Consider the following 20,046-nt stretch of genomic DNA (forward strand, 5'->3'; position numbering starts at 1 on the left):
ATGTAGAAGTGTCAGAATTGGGAGTAATGTTGCAAAAAATGCATTTAATGGAGCAAGAAAAAGTGACTAAAATGGGTCAAAATATGGCAAGTTTGGTGTAGTTGCAGAAAAATGGTAAAAATAACTCGTAGTTTCTTGATGTTGAGTAAAATAAGTGGTGTTGCAAAAATGCATTAAAAGGAGCAAAAATATGGCAAGAAAAGGTGATAAAATTGGTGTAGTCGCTAAGTGTAAAAATGCGCTTAAAATTATTAAAAAAGAATATGTTCCTAGTTTCTTGAAGGCATCCCCCAAAATGGGGGTCCTGAGCCCAAGGTTGAGAACCATTAAAGGTAAACATCCCACATGTGGTCAAACAGATCAAACACTGCAGCATCGAACGGAAGCAAAGTATTTAAAACAAAAAAAAAAACCATAAATAAAACAATGACAAGTGCTGCAAACTGAAACTTTAGCGATTGGTTTTTTACACGCCGACGACAGTCCAAGTAAAAATATTTTGTAAGACACAGATATGAAAATATATGGATATGAATATGTGCAAAAATATCAAACAAACAAAAAAAAAAGAAAATATGTACCATTTTTTTTTTAAATGTTATTCCGTGAAGTGACAAAATTTTTTTTACACAATCTTTACAAATTCAAAGCTCTAGTCAGCGAGGCTTCACTGCGTGTTAAACGTGTGCGTCGTCCGCCCGCAGATGGCATCCAGAAAATATATATATTTATATATTATCTTATATACAAAATAGAGGCTGATTTAAAAGCACGTAAGACTGAACGAGAGGCTGAAGTCTGAAGCAAAGTGAGTAATACCTTTGTTTTTCTCTTTTTGTTTTTTTTTTTAAATTCACATTCACGATGAAAGCAGAAACTTCCACAAGTCAAAAAAAAAAACAAAAGAAGAGCTCACGTACGTACGTACAGTCTCATGTGCATCGTCTGCAAAATCCATCCACGGCTAATCAGCGTTACTAGATTTGTTCATGTAGATTAATAATAATAAAGCAGCTCAGCAGGGGTGCAGTGAGCCTGTGATGGGGGTGGGGGTGGAGGGGGGGCGGCGGTACGTAGCCTTGGTGTTGGTGATGGCTCCGTGCTTCTGTCTCAGGTGGAGCCTCAGCTGGCTCTTATGTCTGAAGTGGAGGTCACATTTTTCACACTGAGGAGAGAAAACAGCAGAATTCTCACAACGCTGTCAACAACGCTTTGATCTGTGAGATCAAATTAAAACGATCAATATTTATCAGAGTGTAGGCCTTGGATCAATACATCAACCATCCTTTTAAAAGGTTGAAACTCCACTCTAAACACTCTCTTATTGACATTATTGGAAAAGTCTGGTGCATTGCATTATGGGATGTGGAGTCCTGTAGACCAGATGCCTTCAAGCAACTAAAATTATATTTTTTTAAACAATTTGAGCCAAATTTTGCTTATTTTTATCCTTTTTCTGCAACTACACCAAACTTGTTATATTTTTACATATTTTCATCACTTTTCCATGTCATATTTTTGCTCCTTTAAATGTATTTTTGTTTCATTACTTTTAAGACATGTTCAGCACTTATAAACCCTTTCCACCACTTTTCCACCTAATGTCATATATATTGACCCATTCTCACTTTTAACCTTTTTTCACCAGATTTAATGCTTATTTTTTGCCAATTTCAAGAAACTAAAAATATTTTTGCTTATTTTTACCTTTTTTCTGCAACTACACCAAACTTTCCATATTTTAACTTATTTTCATCACTTTTCTTGCCATATTTTTGCTACATTACTCCCATTTCTGACACCTCTCCATCAAATTTCAATGTCTTTTCTGCACATTTTTTCAATTTTTAAGACAACAATGCAATGCACTAAACTTTGTCATTAATCTATGAGACCTACACTGTCTTCATTTGATTAAAAAAATGATTGTCTCCAGCAGCTTCTAAAGAATTTAAAGATAAAAATGTTTTTATGTTATTTTATTTTATATAAACTAAATATATTGAGTCTCATTCTTACGTGATAAGGTTTTTCTCCCGTGTGGATTCTCATGTGGCTCTTGAGCGTCTGAAGGTGGCGGAAGTGTGTCCCACAGATCTCACAGGGGTACGGTTTCTCTCCTGTGTGGATCAACACGTGCGCTCTCAGATGGGCCACCTGGAGGGAAACAAGACGACACGTCAGCACTTAAGTTTCAGAAACAATACGCTGCAGTAGCAGCCAGGTGGTCTCATAACGCATACCTGAACGAAGCGGGAGTCGCACGTCTCACACTTGTACGGCTTTTCTCCAGAATGGATGCGTGTGTGTGTCTTTAAGTTAGCGGGTCGGTTGAACTGGGCTCCGCAGATGTCGCAGTGGTACGGTTTGGCACCTGGAAGCAGGAGTGGACAATCACTGGTTAGTGACACAGTTCACTGGTGGATTTTGGTTTTTGGAGTCATTTGGTGTATTTTTGCTCATTTTGTGTTTATTTTTGGGTCTTTGTGTATTTATTTTGTCTTTTTGTGTTTGTTTTTTTTAATTTGTGTTTATTTTGGGGTCTTTGTGTATTTATTTTGTCTTTTTGTGTTTGTTTTTTTTAATTTGTGTTTATTGTCATCGTGTATTTTTTTAGTCTTATTATTTTGTCATTGTGTGTTTTTGAAGTCTGTGTTTTTTTTTAAATCTTTTTGTTTTTGTTCTTTTTAATTTTGTGTTTTTTAAGTCTTTTTGTGTATTTTTTATTTTGGGAATTTTTGTGAGTCTTTTTATGTATTTTTTGTCATTTTGTGTGTTTTTATGTATGTTTTTGTCAATTTGTGTGTTTTTTGAGTCTTTTTATTTTTTTTTTTTTTTTTTTTTGCTCATTTAGTGAACAAACAAATCCCACAGAGCAGATCTATAGAGCTGTGTGTGTAGTCTCACCTGTGTGAACGGTTTTATGGCTGGCCAGGTTTCCTTTGTAGCGGAACGCTGCCTGGCAACAGTCACACTTGTACGGTTTGTCGCTGTGAACCTGCACCATGTGCTCCTTCAGAGAGTCTTCATCAGAGAACTTTGACTCACAACCGTTACAGAAATAAGAACTTTTATCTGCAGAGGAAGAAAACAACAGGGATTATTAGAGATGTCCATGTACGGATATATATAATATATATTTATCATTGGATTTGTTAAGGCCATTTTCAGGTTTTTGTAATTTTTTTATTCATTTAATTAAATTGTAATATATTAAATTGTTTAAGGTTAAAATGTTGGTTAATAATAAAACTAATAACCTACTGTTGCTGACCATTGTTCTCAAAATCTTTTTTTAATTATGTTTTTTAATGAATAAACATTTAATCGCGCTAACTAGGGATGTAACGATTAATCGTAAGGTAGTTAAAAATCGATTCATAGGTATCACGATTCATATCGATACTCTGAAAATTGAAGTACTTTTTTTAAACAGCAGAGGGCGCAATATATATTTATTCTCTTGTCCAGAAGTGTCCAGGCGGAATCTGCTACTACTTTCTTTTTGGCCGCCTTCTACTCTTAAACATGTTCATAAATGATTCCTTACCCCTTTAGCACCGAAAGAATATCTGTAATAGTACGTGAATATCTGTAAAAGTCACGTTTTTCTATTAGCTCTGTCTGCTAGCATAGCATCTCTTCTTCACTGCAAGAATATCTGCATAGCAACCGACCACTGGGTTACCAGCGCCCTCTGCTGCCTATCTGACGTAAATACAGTGCAATGACTGGTTTTTTGTTAAGGGACAAACTACATTTTCAGTTGCACTTCTAAAAAGAAAAAGAACTATTATGCAGTTTTGCATTGTTTACTATAGAACCAGAATTTAAATTAATAGGCTTCTTCTTCATTTGTATTATTCCACTATTTATTTCATTCAAGATTTGTTTTTTGTTAAATTGCATTGTTTTGAATAGTTTATCAAGGGATTCTTTTGACAATGAAAAATAAAAGGAAAATAGTACAGCAATTTCTATTTCTTTCCCCCAAAAAATAAAGGAATATTTTTCAGTCATCATATGTCTACAGTCACACTTTGTAAAATTAATTGTGAGAGAATCGTATCGTGAACCCAGTATCGTGAATCGAATCGTATCGGGAGTTGAGTGAATCGTTACATCACGTAAACGTCCGATCACTAGGTGTCCATGAACGCACCATCAGACCTTGTTAAACTACCTCACACCTCAATGACTTTTAGATTTATTTTCATTAAACATACTGGACACTTTTATAGAAAAAATTATAATTTAAAAACTTAACAGAATGAAAATCTGTTGTAGAAGCAAAAGTTAAACTTATTTAAAACAATGTAATTTGACAGTTTGATAAACATTCCACTTGTTTTTGATATCGGTGCTTGAGTTAACGTTTAATTGTTCTCGCAAGTTTAAAAAAAATGAAATAAATTGTATTTCATACCAATGTACTTGTAAAGGTGAAATTTTTATCGTATATTGTATTGTTTATTATCGTGATATATCGTATCGTGACATGAAAATTGTGAATCGTATCGTATCGTCAGATTCATGGAAATACACAGCCCTACAGTTTTGACTTGAATTTTGGAGGTGTGTGTGTGTGTGTGTGTGAGAGACGTACCACAGGGGGAGGAGCAGTAATCCTGGTGCATCTTGGTGGTTTCAGACGAGGTCATGTGATGCACGTCCACACACTGAGGACTGTCACAGCCACAGGACGAACATCTGTGCGAGGACAAAACGGTCACATGTGAATAAAAGAAGGAAGTGACGAGGTCATGTGATTGATCCTCGTTCTACCTGATGCTGCTGCACATCTGCTCCTCGTTCGCCCCTCCCGTTCTCTCCTCTCGCTGCTCATTGGTTCCCTCGTCGCTCTGGACGTCCAACTGTCCCGACGTGGCTCCGCCCCCAAAGGAGCTCAGTGATGAGGGGGGGCTGTTCTCCTCGGGGCTGCGGTTCATCTCAATGAACTTGTATTTCTTCCAGTTGCGAGCCTTGGAGTCCTGGTGGCGGTCCGAGGGCAGCTTGGAGCCCATGTTGGCGTTCCTGCTGCAGCTGGACTCAGTGGGGGAGTTGGGCTGACAGTCGGACCTCAGGGGGCTCTGGGGGCTGCAGATGACCCCTCTGGTGAAGGCTGGGGGGGGCTGCGGGTGCTGGATGGAGTCTTCCTCCATGGTGGGACCTTGGTGCGTTTCGTGGTTGATGTTGGAGATGACGGTGGAGGTCTGGTGGTGGACCGTGTTGGTGCTGGTTGTGTTCAGTGGCTCCGCCCCCCCAGGGAAGATGGGCATGTCCCCGTAGACGTGATACGATCCCGACGTGTTGATGCCCCTGAACACGTTAGGGATGAACCCTTTACACTCATGTAGCGGTAAGGATGATGATGATGATGTGACGCCGTTTCCAAAGCTCAGATCTCTGGAAGCTGATTGGTTCTCAGCCTGGTCCAATGAGCTCTTCTTCACCTCCTCACTTTGGATTTTCAGAGACAGATTCCTGTGTAAACGACAAAGAGGATCAGATCCAGCAGTGGTTTTCAACCTAAGGTTCATCTTTTCATTGAAATAAATCCCCAGACACACAACCAACGAAAAATATTACAAAATGAAACTTTTATGTTAAGATTAAGATATTAAAGTGGATCAGGGCCACGTTTTATGGAGAAAATCATTTTCTGTATATTAAGGATAAAGTCGAAATGTCAAGATTTTTCAGGGTCTTTTATTTAAAAAAAATAATTTTATTCAATTGTAGTATATTAATATATATTTATTGTATTTATTGACATTTAAACTAGTGGTTATTTTACACTTAAAAAATTAAAAAACATTTTTTTAATTATTTGATTTGATTTTTTTCCCAGGGTTTTGTAATTAATTAATTTTGTTCAATTGTATAATATATGCTTATGTTTAAGTTAATATCACAGCAGCACAATGGCATATTTGCAGACAATAATTAATTTGTTTTCAAAAATGTTTCTTAAACCAATTACGTGAAGTTGAATAATTTCCATGGTTTACATTTTGGGAAGGCCTCAGGCTTCAAAATAAAAGTCATAATAACAGGCCGTAAAACACAACATGACGTTGTAGTTTGAAGAAACTGGAAATACACACGACACATTTTATGGCGTGAGGTCGTTGAGTCGAATGACTTTTATTTTGAAGCCTGAGGCCGTTTCATCTGACGAAGGATTTGCTGAGTCATGAGTCTGGTCTGATAAATGACAGCGGTTTTCCTGATACCTCACTCTGAGACATGAGGATGTCCTAAAACGTACACAAGTGTGGTGGTTTACAACCCCTGGTCTGGTCCCTTACCGGGAGCAGATGAACCTGCTGCAGGTGTCGGCCACGTGCTCCATCTGCAGGTAGATGGCGGCGTTCATGGTGGCCAGGGCCAGGCTGTCGTTGAGGTTCAGACACGACGTGTACATGAAGTCCAGCAGGAGGGAGAAACCCTTGGGGTCCACTTTAGGGTCCAGGTTTATGGCACTGAGGTTTGTGTTCTTAGGGTCCATGAACACCGAGTAGAAGAAGCCACTGCACGAGCAACAAGAGAGGTCGTTATCAAACCAAGAAGTGGGCGGGGCCAAATCAGTTGCACTTGTTTTTGTTTGAAATAATATGTTAAGGTTTCATTTATTCAGACGACTTTTTCAGGAAATCGACTTTGATCTCCTGACGTGTTTCAACTGCCAAATGTCAGTCTTCCTCAGAGGTGTCTGCTGATCGCTTTGATGGGATGAGGGAACATTTTTTACTCTCCCACACCTGGGAGTCTCTTCAGGTGACAGGGGGGCGTGGCCAGCCCTGACAGAACTGTCAAGTTGGCCACGCCCCCAGAAAGAACTCATAAGGACACATCAAAGCGATACGCAGACGCCTCTGAGAAAGACTGACAGTTGGCAGTCAAAACATGTCAGGAAATCAAAGGAAATTTAAAATTAAATTTGAAAGAAAGTTTAAAATTAAATTTCAAAGAAAATTTCAATTTCAAGGTAAGTGTCAAATTAAATTTCAAAGTAAGTTTCAAAGTGAATTTCAAATTACATTTTTAAGTACATTTCCATCTAAATTTCAAAGTAAATTTCAAATTAAAATTAAAAAATAATTTGAAATAAAATGTCAAAATTAATTTCAAAGTAAATTTAAATTTTTATTTCAAATTAAATTTCAAAGTAAATTTCCTGAAAAAAGTTGACTAAATAAATGAAACTTTAACATAATACAGCAGCTGTTAGCGTTTAAAAGCAAATTTCAAATTATTAGGACAAAAATACACATACTGCATCTAGACAGTAGCATGGAGATGTTAGTCATTTGTGTTTGAGCTGAAACTTAGAAATATATCAGAACTCCACTTCCCAGAATGCACCTGCTCGTCACCTGATCAGTGTTGATCACTGAGTTTGATCACCTGAGAGGGACTGAGAGACGCTGAGTCATTCAAACAAACAGACGCTCTAAGTTAATCAATGGATTGAGTCCAAAGACGCCAACGGTCAGTGAAATGTTTATTTATTTTCATGGTTTTACAATGAAAACATTTAACTAAACAGCACATTAGAAAAGAAATATTGCAGCATTTATTTCATTGATTTGTGTTACATAAGCTTGCACTAAACCAACATTTAATTTAGAGTTTAGAAAATTAAAAGTATAAAATACACTATGATAATCCAAAGTTCAAAATAACAATTTTGTGAAAAACTAATGTTTAAAAATGACATATTTCCATTGACTCCAATTGTTTGCATGAGAGCAAAATTCAAAATACTGTAAAAAATTAGTTTTTGAGATGAAAATTATAATATTTTCCAAACATCATCTACAGTGAATCCAAAATGTTGTTGTTTTCAAAGTATATAATTGAAAATGTATTAAACAGGCTCTATAAAGGAAAAACTGATGTTTAAAATTGTTCAAGTGAGAGCGGAACTCAAAATGTTGCATTTAAAAAAAAAAAAATGCAACATTTTTTTAAACATCATCTACAATTACTACAAATACTTGTCATTTATTTTCATGAACATTGAAAATGCATTGAGCAAGAATTAGCAGGTATATGTTTACATTACTGCAGTGGTTCCCGCTTTTTTCGGGTCGTGACCCCATTTTTATATGACAAGTGCACCGCCATTTTTATACTGCATTTTATTTGAACCAGATTTGTTGAAGTTGAAGTATAGAATACAGTTATTTGATATTTATTGTGCGTAATGTGCATTTGAAAAAACATTTTGATGCACTTTAGGCTCAATTTAAAAAAAAAAATCAAATGTGTGTGGATGGTTTTTGTGGGACAGTCTGAAGCTGTAACAAGAGTGATGGACTTGATCATTTACAAAAGGTGAAGTTGTACCAACGTTTCTGCAGTGTCGGGGCCACATTTTGATGTACGTTGTAAATCTGTAGCACATGTGGTTGATTTGTTGTGAATTTTCAAAATGTTGAAGAGCAATGGTTCCCAAACTGTTCCCTGTCCCGTACCCCTTCAGACTTTTACCCTGAAGCCATGTACCCCCTAATCCTGCACACTTAAAAACATGATAATGTAATGTGATACACAATGTAGCTCTACAGGGAAAATAGTCCCTGGATTTTACCTATCCTGTTGAGGAATAATATATATTTCATATTTGCATTAGCCTAGTGTTAGCATTAGCCTATCATTAACATTAGCTAGCATTAATCAACAATAGCATTTGCTAGCAATAGCATAACATTAACCTAGTATAACCATTAACATAACATTAGCAATAGCTTAACATTAACCTAGCATCTGCATTTGTCTAATGTTAGCATTAGCCAGAATTAACTAGCATTAGCTTCCCATCAACATAACATTAGCATTAGCTAGCATTAACTTAACATTACCATTAGCCTAACATTAATATAGCATTTGCATTTGTCTAATGTTAGCAGTAGCTAGTATTAACATAACAATAGCATAACATTAACATAACATTAGCATTAGCTACCATTAGCTTAACATTAACCTAGCATTAACATGAACATACCATTTGCGTTCGTTTAATATTAACATTAGCTAGCATTAGCAATAACATAAACCTAGCATTAGCAAAACATTAGCTTAGCATTAACATGACATTAGCATTAGCTCACATTAATATTAGCCTAGCATTAATATTAACATAACATTTGCATTTGTCTAATGTTAGCATTAGCTAGCATTAACATTAATATAGCATTTGCATTTGTCTAATGTGAGCATTAGCTAGCATTAACTAGCATGAGCCAAGCATTAGTACTAGTACCCCCCATGACAATTAGCGTACCCTTGGGGGTACCCGTACCCCACTTTGGGAACCTAGGCTTTAGCGGTGTACTGTAGCGCCCCCTTTAGGACGATTGGTCTGTTTTTGTAGCTGAGATAATCTGGGATGGAACTGGAGCTTTGTGCACAATTTGGTGATTTTTCATGCACAGGAAGTATGATTATTTACCACAGAAGAAGAAGTAGAACATGCAGGGTAACCATAGTTACACAGTGGATGTGAGGCCAGGACCCACCTGCAGGCCACCAGGATGGCCTTGTGTGCGTGGAACAGTTGCTCGTCCACTCGTATGGTGACGTCCGTCAGGATGTTTCTGCTGCGGAGGCAGTTGAAGTTGAGCAACACGTCACCGGCGTGGCGCGTGAACTGAATGCAGCCATCAGCAGCCGTGGCCATGCTGTCACAATCTGAGAGGGAAATATTACCATTTATAACATTTTTACAACATATTTAATCGTGCTGGACAAAAAATTGTTGCTTCCAAAGACATCCCTTTGCATCAAAACAATATTAGATTAAATATGATGTGTAGTGAAAAACAAGTGTGCATAAAAAACCCTTTATTATTATTACTATTACTTGCAGAAATCCAACTTGATTTTCCCCTTATTGTTAAATAAAAATATATTTACAGTCAAGTTCCACAAATATTCAGGTTTTTTTCTTAAATTTATATAAAAACAAAGTAGTTTCTTTTTTTTTTTGTTTCAATCCAACTAAACTTTCCCCTAGAATTACGCAAGAATATTTTATATTATAAATTATATCATGATTATATTATCCTAATAGAATGACACAATATCCGCTAAAAAATAAATATTTTAAAATTGAACGTGGTTCAAAATGACCAAATAAACCCTTTTATTTATTTTTTTTCTTGATTTTCCACCTATTGTTAATTAAAAATATACATATTCTCAAGTACCACAAATATTCAGGCTATATCCTTATGATTATCTAAAAACAAACTTTTAATATTACACAAGTTTTTTTCTTCAGAAATCCAACTTAATTTTCCCCTTAAATTACACAAGAATATTTACTTATAAATGATAATATCCTTATAGTATAACACAAGATTATTTTAAAATTAAACATTGTTCACAATGACCAAAAAATAAATAAAAAAATTATCTTCACAATGAATCACATTTGTTCTTTGTTTTTAATCTTCTCATATCTGACATTTATAATTTTCAATTATCGTTAATAACTTCAAAAATAATTTTAGATAACAGATGAGTCATGCAGAAGTGATTTATAATATATAATGTGTTGCAGTGCAAAACAAGTGTGACATTATGACTAACTAGCTTAATAGAATAACAATATCTGCTAACCCCCCCCCCCCCCCCCCCCCCCAAAAAAAACCACCAACAACAACTTGATTATTATTTCTGATTTAATAATAATCAGTGGCTAACAATTATTTTTTATATTAAACAAGAGGATATTTTTGCGCTTTCGAAAATGTTTATTTTGGAATTTATTTAGTTCATTTTTCAGGGTCTTGCAATTTTTTTTGTATAATATTCTTATGTTTAAGTTAAACTAGTGGTTATTTTGCAAATAAAAATACAGTGTTATGTTTTTTTTTTCTGCTTTCAGTGTGTGTTGTTTTTTTGTCATTTTGTGTATTTTTTTGTTGTACTTTTGTGTGTATTTCGCATAATTTTGTATAATTTGGTTTTTGGAGTCTTTTTTGGTCATTTAGTGTGTATTTGACATCATTTTGTATGTTTTTTATTTTATTTTTTATTGTCACAAAAAATGACTTATTTTTCTTTCGTGATTAAATGGCTGTATCTCAGGGATTTAATAAACTGATTAATAACTTTTTTTTTAGTAGAAAAACAACCTTGAAGTCCAGTGTTGTGACAGTGTTTGATCGATAGGGGGCAGCATTGTGACGACAACAAAAGAGAACTCAACCAGGCTAATAATAAATCTAACCTCGTTTTATTTCCTACGGAAACATCAGAAGGTATTTACATAAATTACAATAACTTCAAAGAGTTGCAACAAAACAGTAACGTTGGTTTAACAAATTTAAATAAAAAAAAAAAACACAATTTGAAGGTGATACATTAAAAGTGAAAGGAACAGAGTTAGAAAAGCTACATGCAGGCGATTATGAGTAAATCATAAATGTGCTGTTGTTGTTTTAGGGGTTTTTTATGTTTGGGGAAAAAAAGCAGCCAGTATTTGGCCTGCAGCTGCGCATGCGCAGTAAGCACACAGAATACAGTGTGCTTGGCAGCCGCTGAGCAGCACATTCCGTCCTGGCAGCTCAGATTAAGGTTGCCAGTTTAGCACCGCGATGTTTCCTCTTCCTCTAATAATTAAAAAAAAAAAAAAAAAAAAAAAACGTCAAACATTTGCGTGTCTTTCCCGCCACACACGATTCATCTGAGCGTCTTCTTTTTAAAACAATAAAATAAAATAAATAAATAAATAATTCCCAGACAAGGATTTAATAAACCTGAATTATTTCTAGGGTAGTGACACTTATTTTTAAGGAGTGGTTTTGGATCAAATTTTGCTGCATTACTTTAATCCAACAACACACGTCGTGTTAAGTTTATACACAGAGGAGATCCTATTAAAATTAATGGTATTTTAAAACCTAATTAACTACTTTTAATGAATGAGGGGACATGTAAAGCAAACAACACAGTAACAGGCGGTGTACTACATTATTCCAACTCTTCTAAAACTACTATAGCATGACAGAATAACAGTTAGCAGCCTGGCTAATGAAGCTCAAGCTCAAGTTGCCACCATTAGCTTTTAAAAACAGTCCAAAAAGGCAACACCAGTGCAGCTGCTCGGACCAACTTTACACAGTTAAAAAAGACACATAAAATAAAAGCTGATAGAGCTTCACGCTTCCAGCCACATGAGCTTCTACCACTGAGTATTACTGCTGCTACTACTGACACAATGCTGAGGAAAAAGAAGTAGGAGAAAAAAGTCACCTTGTACAAGTTTCCTCGAAACTCTGCGCATCACCACTTCTGAGAATCCAGTTCTAAGAAACCAACAGGCTCAATTCTCGGAATTTCAACAGCGGGCTGTACCATCTCAGCCAGCGCGGGGGTGGTCACCTCACAACGGCGGGTTTCAACTCCTCCTCGGTGTACATTAATTACACATTACATCTAAATATGTCACTACAGAAGTGAGTTAAACATAAATAACTGATTAACAGTGGGAATCAAGCGTTGAAAGTGTGTGTTTTGTCATTTGAGTCGCGGCGTAACTACACTGTTTAGTGGACGCGTCCAAGTGCAAGGTCAGCTGACAGATTTATAAATACCGAGCAGAACATGAACGCAACACGAAAAACACTCACAGTCCGAGGAAAACAGCACAAAAAACACCACAATTTATCCCATATTTCTGTTAACTTTTCATCCATATTTACTTATGTCACTTTTAATGCTCCAAACATGACTTAGTGACGTATGTATTTAAGTCACTGTTACAAGAAAATGTGTTATTACAAATAAGGTTGGAGAAGTTGATTTCAAAATACTTCATAGATGCTAAAATATAAGTTAAATATTGACAAACTTTGCTCTTTTTGTGGTATTATAGATAAAACAATATCTCAACTATTTTGGGAATGTACTTACACACATACAGAAGCATAGAGCTTCCACAGGAGAAATATAAATTGGATCACTATATTGTATTAACAGCATAATTATATTTTACAAATATATTATATGATACAAACAATGTAATTATGTTGTACCAACAATATGATTATAATGTACAAATGTGATATTATATTGTTTGTGCAATATAGAATCATGTTTGATTTTAAAATATTTATAATCAACCTTCTCCTACTTATAGCCAGGTTTCATATTCCTTATTTGTATTTCTATTGTTTTGTTTTCAGTCATTTTTGAGTATTTTTATAGTTTTGTAAATTATTTTCATTTTTGTGTATTTTTGTGGAAGCTTTGTGTATTTGTTTGTCATTTATGTGTATTTTTGGTGCCATTTTGTGAATATCTGTTTTTTTTTGTGGATGTTTTGTATTATTTTCTGGTATATATGTGTATATTTGCAGTCATTTTGTATATTTTTCCTCCATTTATGTATTTTTGCAGTTATTTGTGTATTTCTGTTGTCGTTTTGTATCTTTTTAGTTTGGTTTGGTGTGTTTTTGAAGTCCTTCTGTGTATTTTTTCTTAAATATGCTGTGTGTGTTGTGAGTCATTTTTGTGTTTTGTAAATTCTTCATTGTTGTGGTCAGTTTTTAGATTTTTCTACTACTGATGTGTATTTTTGTGTAATTTTTTTTCCTGCTATTAATGTTTTCTAGTCATTTTGTGTACATTTTCAGTGTGTGTGGTTTTTATGGAGTTATTTTATGCTTTTACTTTGGGGCTGCAAACAAATTGATCAAAAGGCTATTACTAGAACATGTCTGCACAACACTAACAGTTAAATTCAAATATGTATTTAGAAAAACAACAAAAAAACCACAAAAAAAAAACCGCTCCTGGCAGGAAAAGTGACAGGATTCCTGTGTAAAACATCATGTCAATAATACCAACAAACTAGTAGGTAAACAGTATAACAGTTTACACTTAAGATAAACACTTTACTGCTGGAGAGTAAACAGTTTATTGTGGACAAAGTTACATCAGAGCAGTTTTCCTAAAGCAGCTCAGCTTGTTCACAAACTGGAATGCACCGTAATCATCTATAAGAAGAGTTATCTGTAATGTACATTATTTACCAGCCTTTCAGTGGTTTTTACAGGTCTACTGAGAGGAACGTGTGACGATATGAGTGAGTGAAAGTGTTTATTGTAATGATGATAACGATAAAAACCCCTGTAGATTCCCTGACCGTCAGTGACACGTTTCAGCTTGGTGTGTTTGAGGAATGTTGTTTTTCTCTTTCAATTCTTTTTTTTTTTTTTTTTTTACTGCCTCACGGTTGCATCACGTTTCACTCCATAGTTTACTCGCTCACAAAGCATGCACATGCACACATACGGGTTCTCATAACGGAGGCCTCGCCACAATCAAAACTTCACTGTCGTCTCCTCGTTGCTTCTCTTTTTCACTGATTTTATGTTACTAGTGCCGTACGCGTAGGAAGTTTGTCTCGCTATAGAAAAGTGGGAGATTCAGTAGCTTTTTTATGGATGGTTTATATGGGAGCTTTATTTCCTCTTTAATTCAGAATAAAAGTTAAATCCTCTTTAAACTGACCTTGTAAACACTCAATTCCCAATGCAAATTTAATTCTGAATTGCACACACACACACACACACACACACACACACACACGGCCACTCCAGCAAAGTGTTGGCGCTTTGCCGGCCACGGGGCGGCCATGAACCACCGTTCCTCGAGCTCCCCGTCTCAGCTCTGGTACCCCAACACGCTGCCTCTAACCCGACCAACTGTGCCGCGTGATCAACGCCAGCAAAGGCTCAATCCACACTGATGATGTCATCAGTTCTAAAATTTCACAAAATTGTCCGCTACCGGTGGACAATTTTATGAAATAATTCATTAACGGTGTTGTTGCAGTCCAAAGAAATCCGACTTTGCAGACTTTTGAACCAAGCAGCAGCCATGTTGAAAGTCTCAGGTCAGTCTGATCCTGATCCGCAGAGATATTTATGGAACACACACACAGACAGACAGACATTCCTTGCTTTTATAGAGATGATTAATATATTTTTAAGAATGACATGATTGTTTAGAAACCTACAACACATGCCACATTAAATAAATGCTTTAAAATTATGATGTTATTGACAAATTTTGTCAAAATATTTTGTTTTAGAAAAAGAAATTTGAGCATGTCTAATATTTTGTTTTTTGAGAAAAAAATAAGTAGAGTTGCATTACACAAATACTGTACATTTGACGTATTAACTAACTATTTTTTATTTTATATATATATACATATATAGAAACGGCTTGCCATAAATATATATGTCTGAATATGTATAAGAAAAGTCTGAATATATATATACTGTATATGTTTTATTGGAACAAAGTTACTTAATCAAATTATGTCGTTTGTTTAAGTGTCGCACTTAATTATACTGAACTCTATCCCTCCTGCTTACAGGAGCTGGTGTGTGTGTGTGCGTGCGTGTGTGTTTTTGTGCCTGTGCGTGTGCGTGTGTGTGTGTGTGTGTGAAACATAGAAAGGACAAACAAAGTGGAAAGTGAAAGTAGTACTACTGGAACACATAATAGATCGACTAAAGAACAAAGTGTTCCTAGAATAGTGAGACGTGTATCATGTGATCACCTGTTCCTAAACGTCTGTGTACCTTTGTGACTCATTCCTAAATAACCTGCACCGACCTGCTTATCCATTATTAATAATTACCTTAATACCACTGAGTCTAATGCTACTGATCCGTCTCAACACAGGACATTTACTCATTGATTATATAATGCACATAAACAATAGTAAAAAATAGTCATAGTACAAATAATATTAATGGTTGCATTAAAAAAATGTATTGTATGAAAAAAACAACTCACTCTTAAAATGCAGTCAATTTAGTAATAGTAATAGTAAAAATAAAAATAATATAAAAATATAGTATAAATGTTGTATTTTTTCTATTGACAAGGGTTTGAGAAAAAAAACCCCCTCAGAATAAAGCGAATTAATTCATGGTTTTTATCATGTATAATAATAATAATTAAAAAAAACAAACAACAGTAATAGTAATAGAAATAATATTGAACAGCATTGATAATATCAATAGTAGGTTTATTATTATAATGTTATTAATACACAAAAACAACAACAGTAATAGTTGTAGTAATAGTAATCATAATGAACAGCTTTGATAATATTAATAATTATGTTCACTATAATTATGGTATTAATAATAACAAAAGTAATAATAATAATAATAATAATAATAATAATAATAATAATAATAAACAGCTTTGAGAAAATGCATTAGATTTATTCATGAATTTCATCATGTATATTGATAACAAAAATCAAAATGTTAATAATAATAATAATAATAATAATAATAATAATAATAATAATAATAATAATAATAAAAGTTATTGTTTCTATTGATGTGGTTTGAAAAAATAAAACTGACTTGAAATGAAATTTAAAAAAATGTGCAGGTTGTTGTTTTTGTACTTTTAAACTTTTATGGGTCAGCTCTGCACAAACAAAGGTCGCCATCTTTGTCTCTAGAGGCTGGGCTCAGTGTGTGAGGCAGAAACAGCTGGAGCAGATGTGCAACAGATTACTGAGGAATCTTGTCTTTACTTGTTTTTTAAACCAACTTTATCTCTAAAGCCTCTTTTTAAGAAAACATTTTGGTTAATGCATTTATTAATTTATTCATCCATTAATTTGTTCAGGTTGGACTTGTTTTGTAGGAATGTTGTTTAGAGCATCTGTGATATTTTCAGTCTGTAAACCTTAATAATTAACTATAACAATGCAGTTGAACTGGCTCACAGAAGCATTTAACATAGTGGTTCTCAACCTTTTCAGCCCACAAACCCCAAAATAAAGGTTCCAGAGACTAGGGACCCCAACTGGTGGTTGAATAATATCCACTGTTCTCCAGGAGGGTTAAAATCAGAATGAGAAAATATTGCAAATAAAAAATATTGCAAATAAAAAAATGTTGCAAATAAAAAAATTAAAAAAACAAAGAAAGAAATAAAAATGTACATAATTAAGTAAAAGACTGTTAAATAAGAAGTAACTGAAGAAAAACAATTTAAAACGAGTTAAAAGTTGAAAAGTAAGAAAAGAGCAGGAGCGACTGTAACAGGAAGCATGCACGGTGGCACATGCGCAATATTAAGCGACAGTAATGGGTCAACATGTGTAACATTAGGTGCATGGGAAAAGTGGTGGAAAGGGTTTATAGATGCTGAAAATGTCTTTAAAGTGGGAAAAATGTGCAGAAAAGGCATTGGAGTTTGATGGAGAAGTGGCAGAAATGGGAGTAATGTAACAAAAAAATGCATTAAAAGGAGCAAAAATATGGTGAGAAAAATGTATGAAATAGATTAAAATATGGCAAGTTTGGTGTAGTTGCAGAAAAAAGGTTAAAAAAAAAAAAAGAAAAAATGGGCCTAAATTGTTAGAAAAAAAAAACATTTAGTTTCTTGAAGTTGGCAAAAATATGCATGAAATATGGTGAAAAGAGGTTAAAAGTGACAATAATGGGTCAACATGTATGACATTAGCTGCATAGGAAAAGTGGTGGAAAGGGTTTATATGCTGAAAATGTCTTAAAAGTGGAAAAAATGTGCAGAAAAGGCATTGAAATCTGATGGAGAAGTGTCAGAAATTGGAGTAATGTTGCAAAAATGCATTAAAAGGAGCAAAAATATGGCAAGAAAAAGTGATGAAAATATGGAGAGTTTGGTGGAGTTGCAGAAAAAGGGTTTAAAAAATGCAAAAATGGGCTCAAATTGTTCAGAAAATATTCTTTGTTTCCTAAAGGCATCTGGCGATACCCCAAGGTAGGGAACCCCTGCTTTAATATAGCACTTTGCTGCTTCTCTCTCCTAGCGCGGCCGTGGCTACGTGTTAGCTGGTAATCGTACTCTTCCTCCTCCCCTCAGTGAACCCTCCTGAACCCAGGGAGCCACACAGATGCATATCATCGCGCCTGTCCCAAAACATGATCCAGGCACATGGTTGCCTGACAGGGTTCAAAGGTCAAGTCAGTAAAATATGACTTTGAAACCAACGCGGTCGCTCGTCACAGACACGAGGCCTGAGGGAGAAAAAACCAAACACGCTGGTTTTCACTCAAACGCAGACGCATGCACTTGAATTTGAAGATTAGAGGACGAGGACAGATGCAAAACCTCCAAAAGAAAACAGATTACAGAGTTTATTCACTGTTACTGGCCTAGAAATGTTCTACAGGAAGAATCATTTTCTGCTTTCATGTTTATTTACTCCTTAGTTGTTGTTATTATTAAAAAACAACATATTTGATTCCATAACCTGGTCCAACGGGTCGAGGCAGATCTGTATATCTAAGTCTGGTTCTACTGGAACTTTATTCCTGTCAAAACAGGCTTTTTTTCTCCCTTTTGTGGAAACATTATTTCTCTTTTATGTGTAAACACAATAAGAGCCATGCTGTCTTGTATTTAGAACAACTTTAGTAAAATATCATTGATTTGGTATGACATGTCATAAAAGCAGCAAAATGTTTGTAGTTTCTGCTTTTAGTGGCATCCGATTGAACAAAATATTAAATTAAAATTAGCACAACACACTAAAATATTTATTAGCATGTTTTTAACATGCATGTTTGGATCGTTGTAGGGCCGCCAATTCTATGTGATCATGGAAAACAGATGAGAAATTCACAATTCATAATAATTCCAGCAAGATTATTTTTGTGTTCTTTTTGATTAATAGGTTTCATTTATTTAGCAAGAAATCTTGCTAGAAATATAATGCGGAAGTCAAGGAAACATCAAAGGGAACATCAAAGGGATCAGCAGTTAAATCTAAATGTAACATTTAGATTTAACAATAATATTTAAATTTAACATTTCGATTCAATATTTACCATTTCGATTTAATATTTAGATTTAACATTGACATTATTTTTTACGAGAAAAGTTGTTTTATGTGTTTTATTTTGTAGACATGTAGCTGAAATATTTACAATTTCAAATTCGTTGGTAATTTACACAATCAGATGGTCTAAAGGGCCAGATTTGGCCCCCGGGCCTTGAGTTTGACACGTGTATTGTTTAAATGATGCTAAAATATATTTAACATCCTGTCCTAACTTACAATTTTGAAAAATTCCTGCTAATTCCCATGGAAAGTGTCTATAATCCTAACCCCTTTTAACCCTGGTTGAAATGTTTAATTTTTTTATGATACAGTTCAAATTCAAATGTATAAATCGCATTAAAAGTTTCAATGGAAATTTACTGGAAATTTTCAGCCTGCTTTGCAACCCTCGGTGGCGTGCTATGATCCGTTTGCATGTTGCTCTTCAGTTTGCGTGGGTTCACTTTGGGTTTCCTGTCACTGTCACTGTGTGTCACATCACATGTCGCTCAGAGAAGAGTTTAGAAATCAAAGAGGTTCTTCAGGTTATTTCAGTAAAATGCATTTTCCAGTTTTAGATGATTTTTTTCCCAGTGTTCCAGCCTTTCATAGATGAAGTCATTTTAAAATGTGTAATCAAAACTGACTTTAAGTGTAACTGTGTAGATTTTAAAGCCAATAAACACTGAGGACAGTCTGACATATTGAACCTTAAGAATTTTATATTTTGATGGTGCTTGGAGATGACTATTGTATTATTGCATAGATTACTAAATATTTAGGTTGTTGCTATATTTTTCCCTCCAAATACACACATTTAACAAAATGACACAATGTTTGTAGGCTAAACATTGTTGTTTTGTGTCTATGTTGCTTGACTGCAGTGTTATTTATAGTAAATTGTGGAAATTTCTTCTGAATTCCATTATTTTCCCACAAAACTCCTCTAAATTACAAAAAAATGGTCACAAAATCAAGGATTTTTAAAGTGTTGATCTTGCAGGGACTGATATCCGTCTCTTATTGCTTGAATATCGTCATCACTTTTCAAACTGTAGATATCAGAAACCTAGGGTTCAACAGTGGTAAAATTGCACTTTATTTCTAACTAATCTGTGGCCCACTTGAGCTCAAACTGCACTGGAGTTTGACTCCTCTGGTTTATGAGTCAAGGG

At 34.8% G+C, this 20,046-nt stretch overlaps 1 protein-coding gene across 1 annotated transcript; it reads right to left on the reverse strand.

Moving 5' to 3' along the window:
- Window positions 1–12,330, reverse strand: bcl6ab (BCL6A transcription repressor b). Its single transcript, XM_028472766.1, has 9 exons — window positions 12,271–12,330; window positions 9,528–9,699; window positions 6,312–6,533; window positions 4,786–5,484; window positions 4,607–4,710; window positions 2,908–3,075; window positions 2,244–2,374; window positions 2,020–2,157; window positions 1–1,165 (listed from the first exon to the last, which is right to left on the reverse strand). Exons 1-9 carry the CDS (start codon window positions 12,299–12,301, stop codon window positions 1,016–1,018), a joined length of 1,815 nt encoding a protein of 604 aa, XP_028328567.1. The 5' UTR covers window positions 12,302–12,330; the 3' UTR covers window positions 1–1,015.
- Between the last annotated feature and the right edge of the window lie 7,716 nt (window positions 12,331–20,046).

This window comes from Gouania willdenowi, chromosome 17 (assembly GCF_900634775.1).
Source record: "Gouania willdenowi chromosome 17, fGouWil2.1, whole genome shotgun sequence".
In the NCBI taxonomy this organism is placed as follows: Eukaryota; Metazoa; Chordata; class Actinopteri; order Blenniiformes; family Gobiesocidae; genus Gouania; species Gouania willdenowi.

Bases quoted from the DNA above. Each gene is read 5' to 3' on its own strand.
- bcl6ab (XM_028472766.1), bottom strand. From the start codon at position 12,301: ATGCGCAGAGTTTCGAGGAAACTTGTACAAG. The intron at 5,485-6,311 runs GTAAGGGACCAG...TCGTTTACACAG, and splicing joins AGCAGGTTCATCTGCTCCCG to GAATCTGTCTCTGAAAATCC. The intron at 4,711-4,785 runs GTAGAACGAGGA...GTCCTCGCACAG, and splicing joins CAGATGTGCAGCAGCATCAG to ATGTTCGTCCTGTGGCTGTG.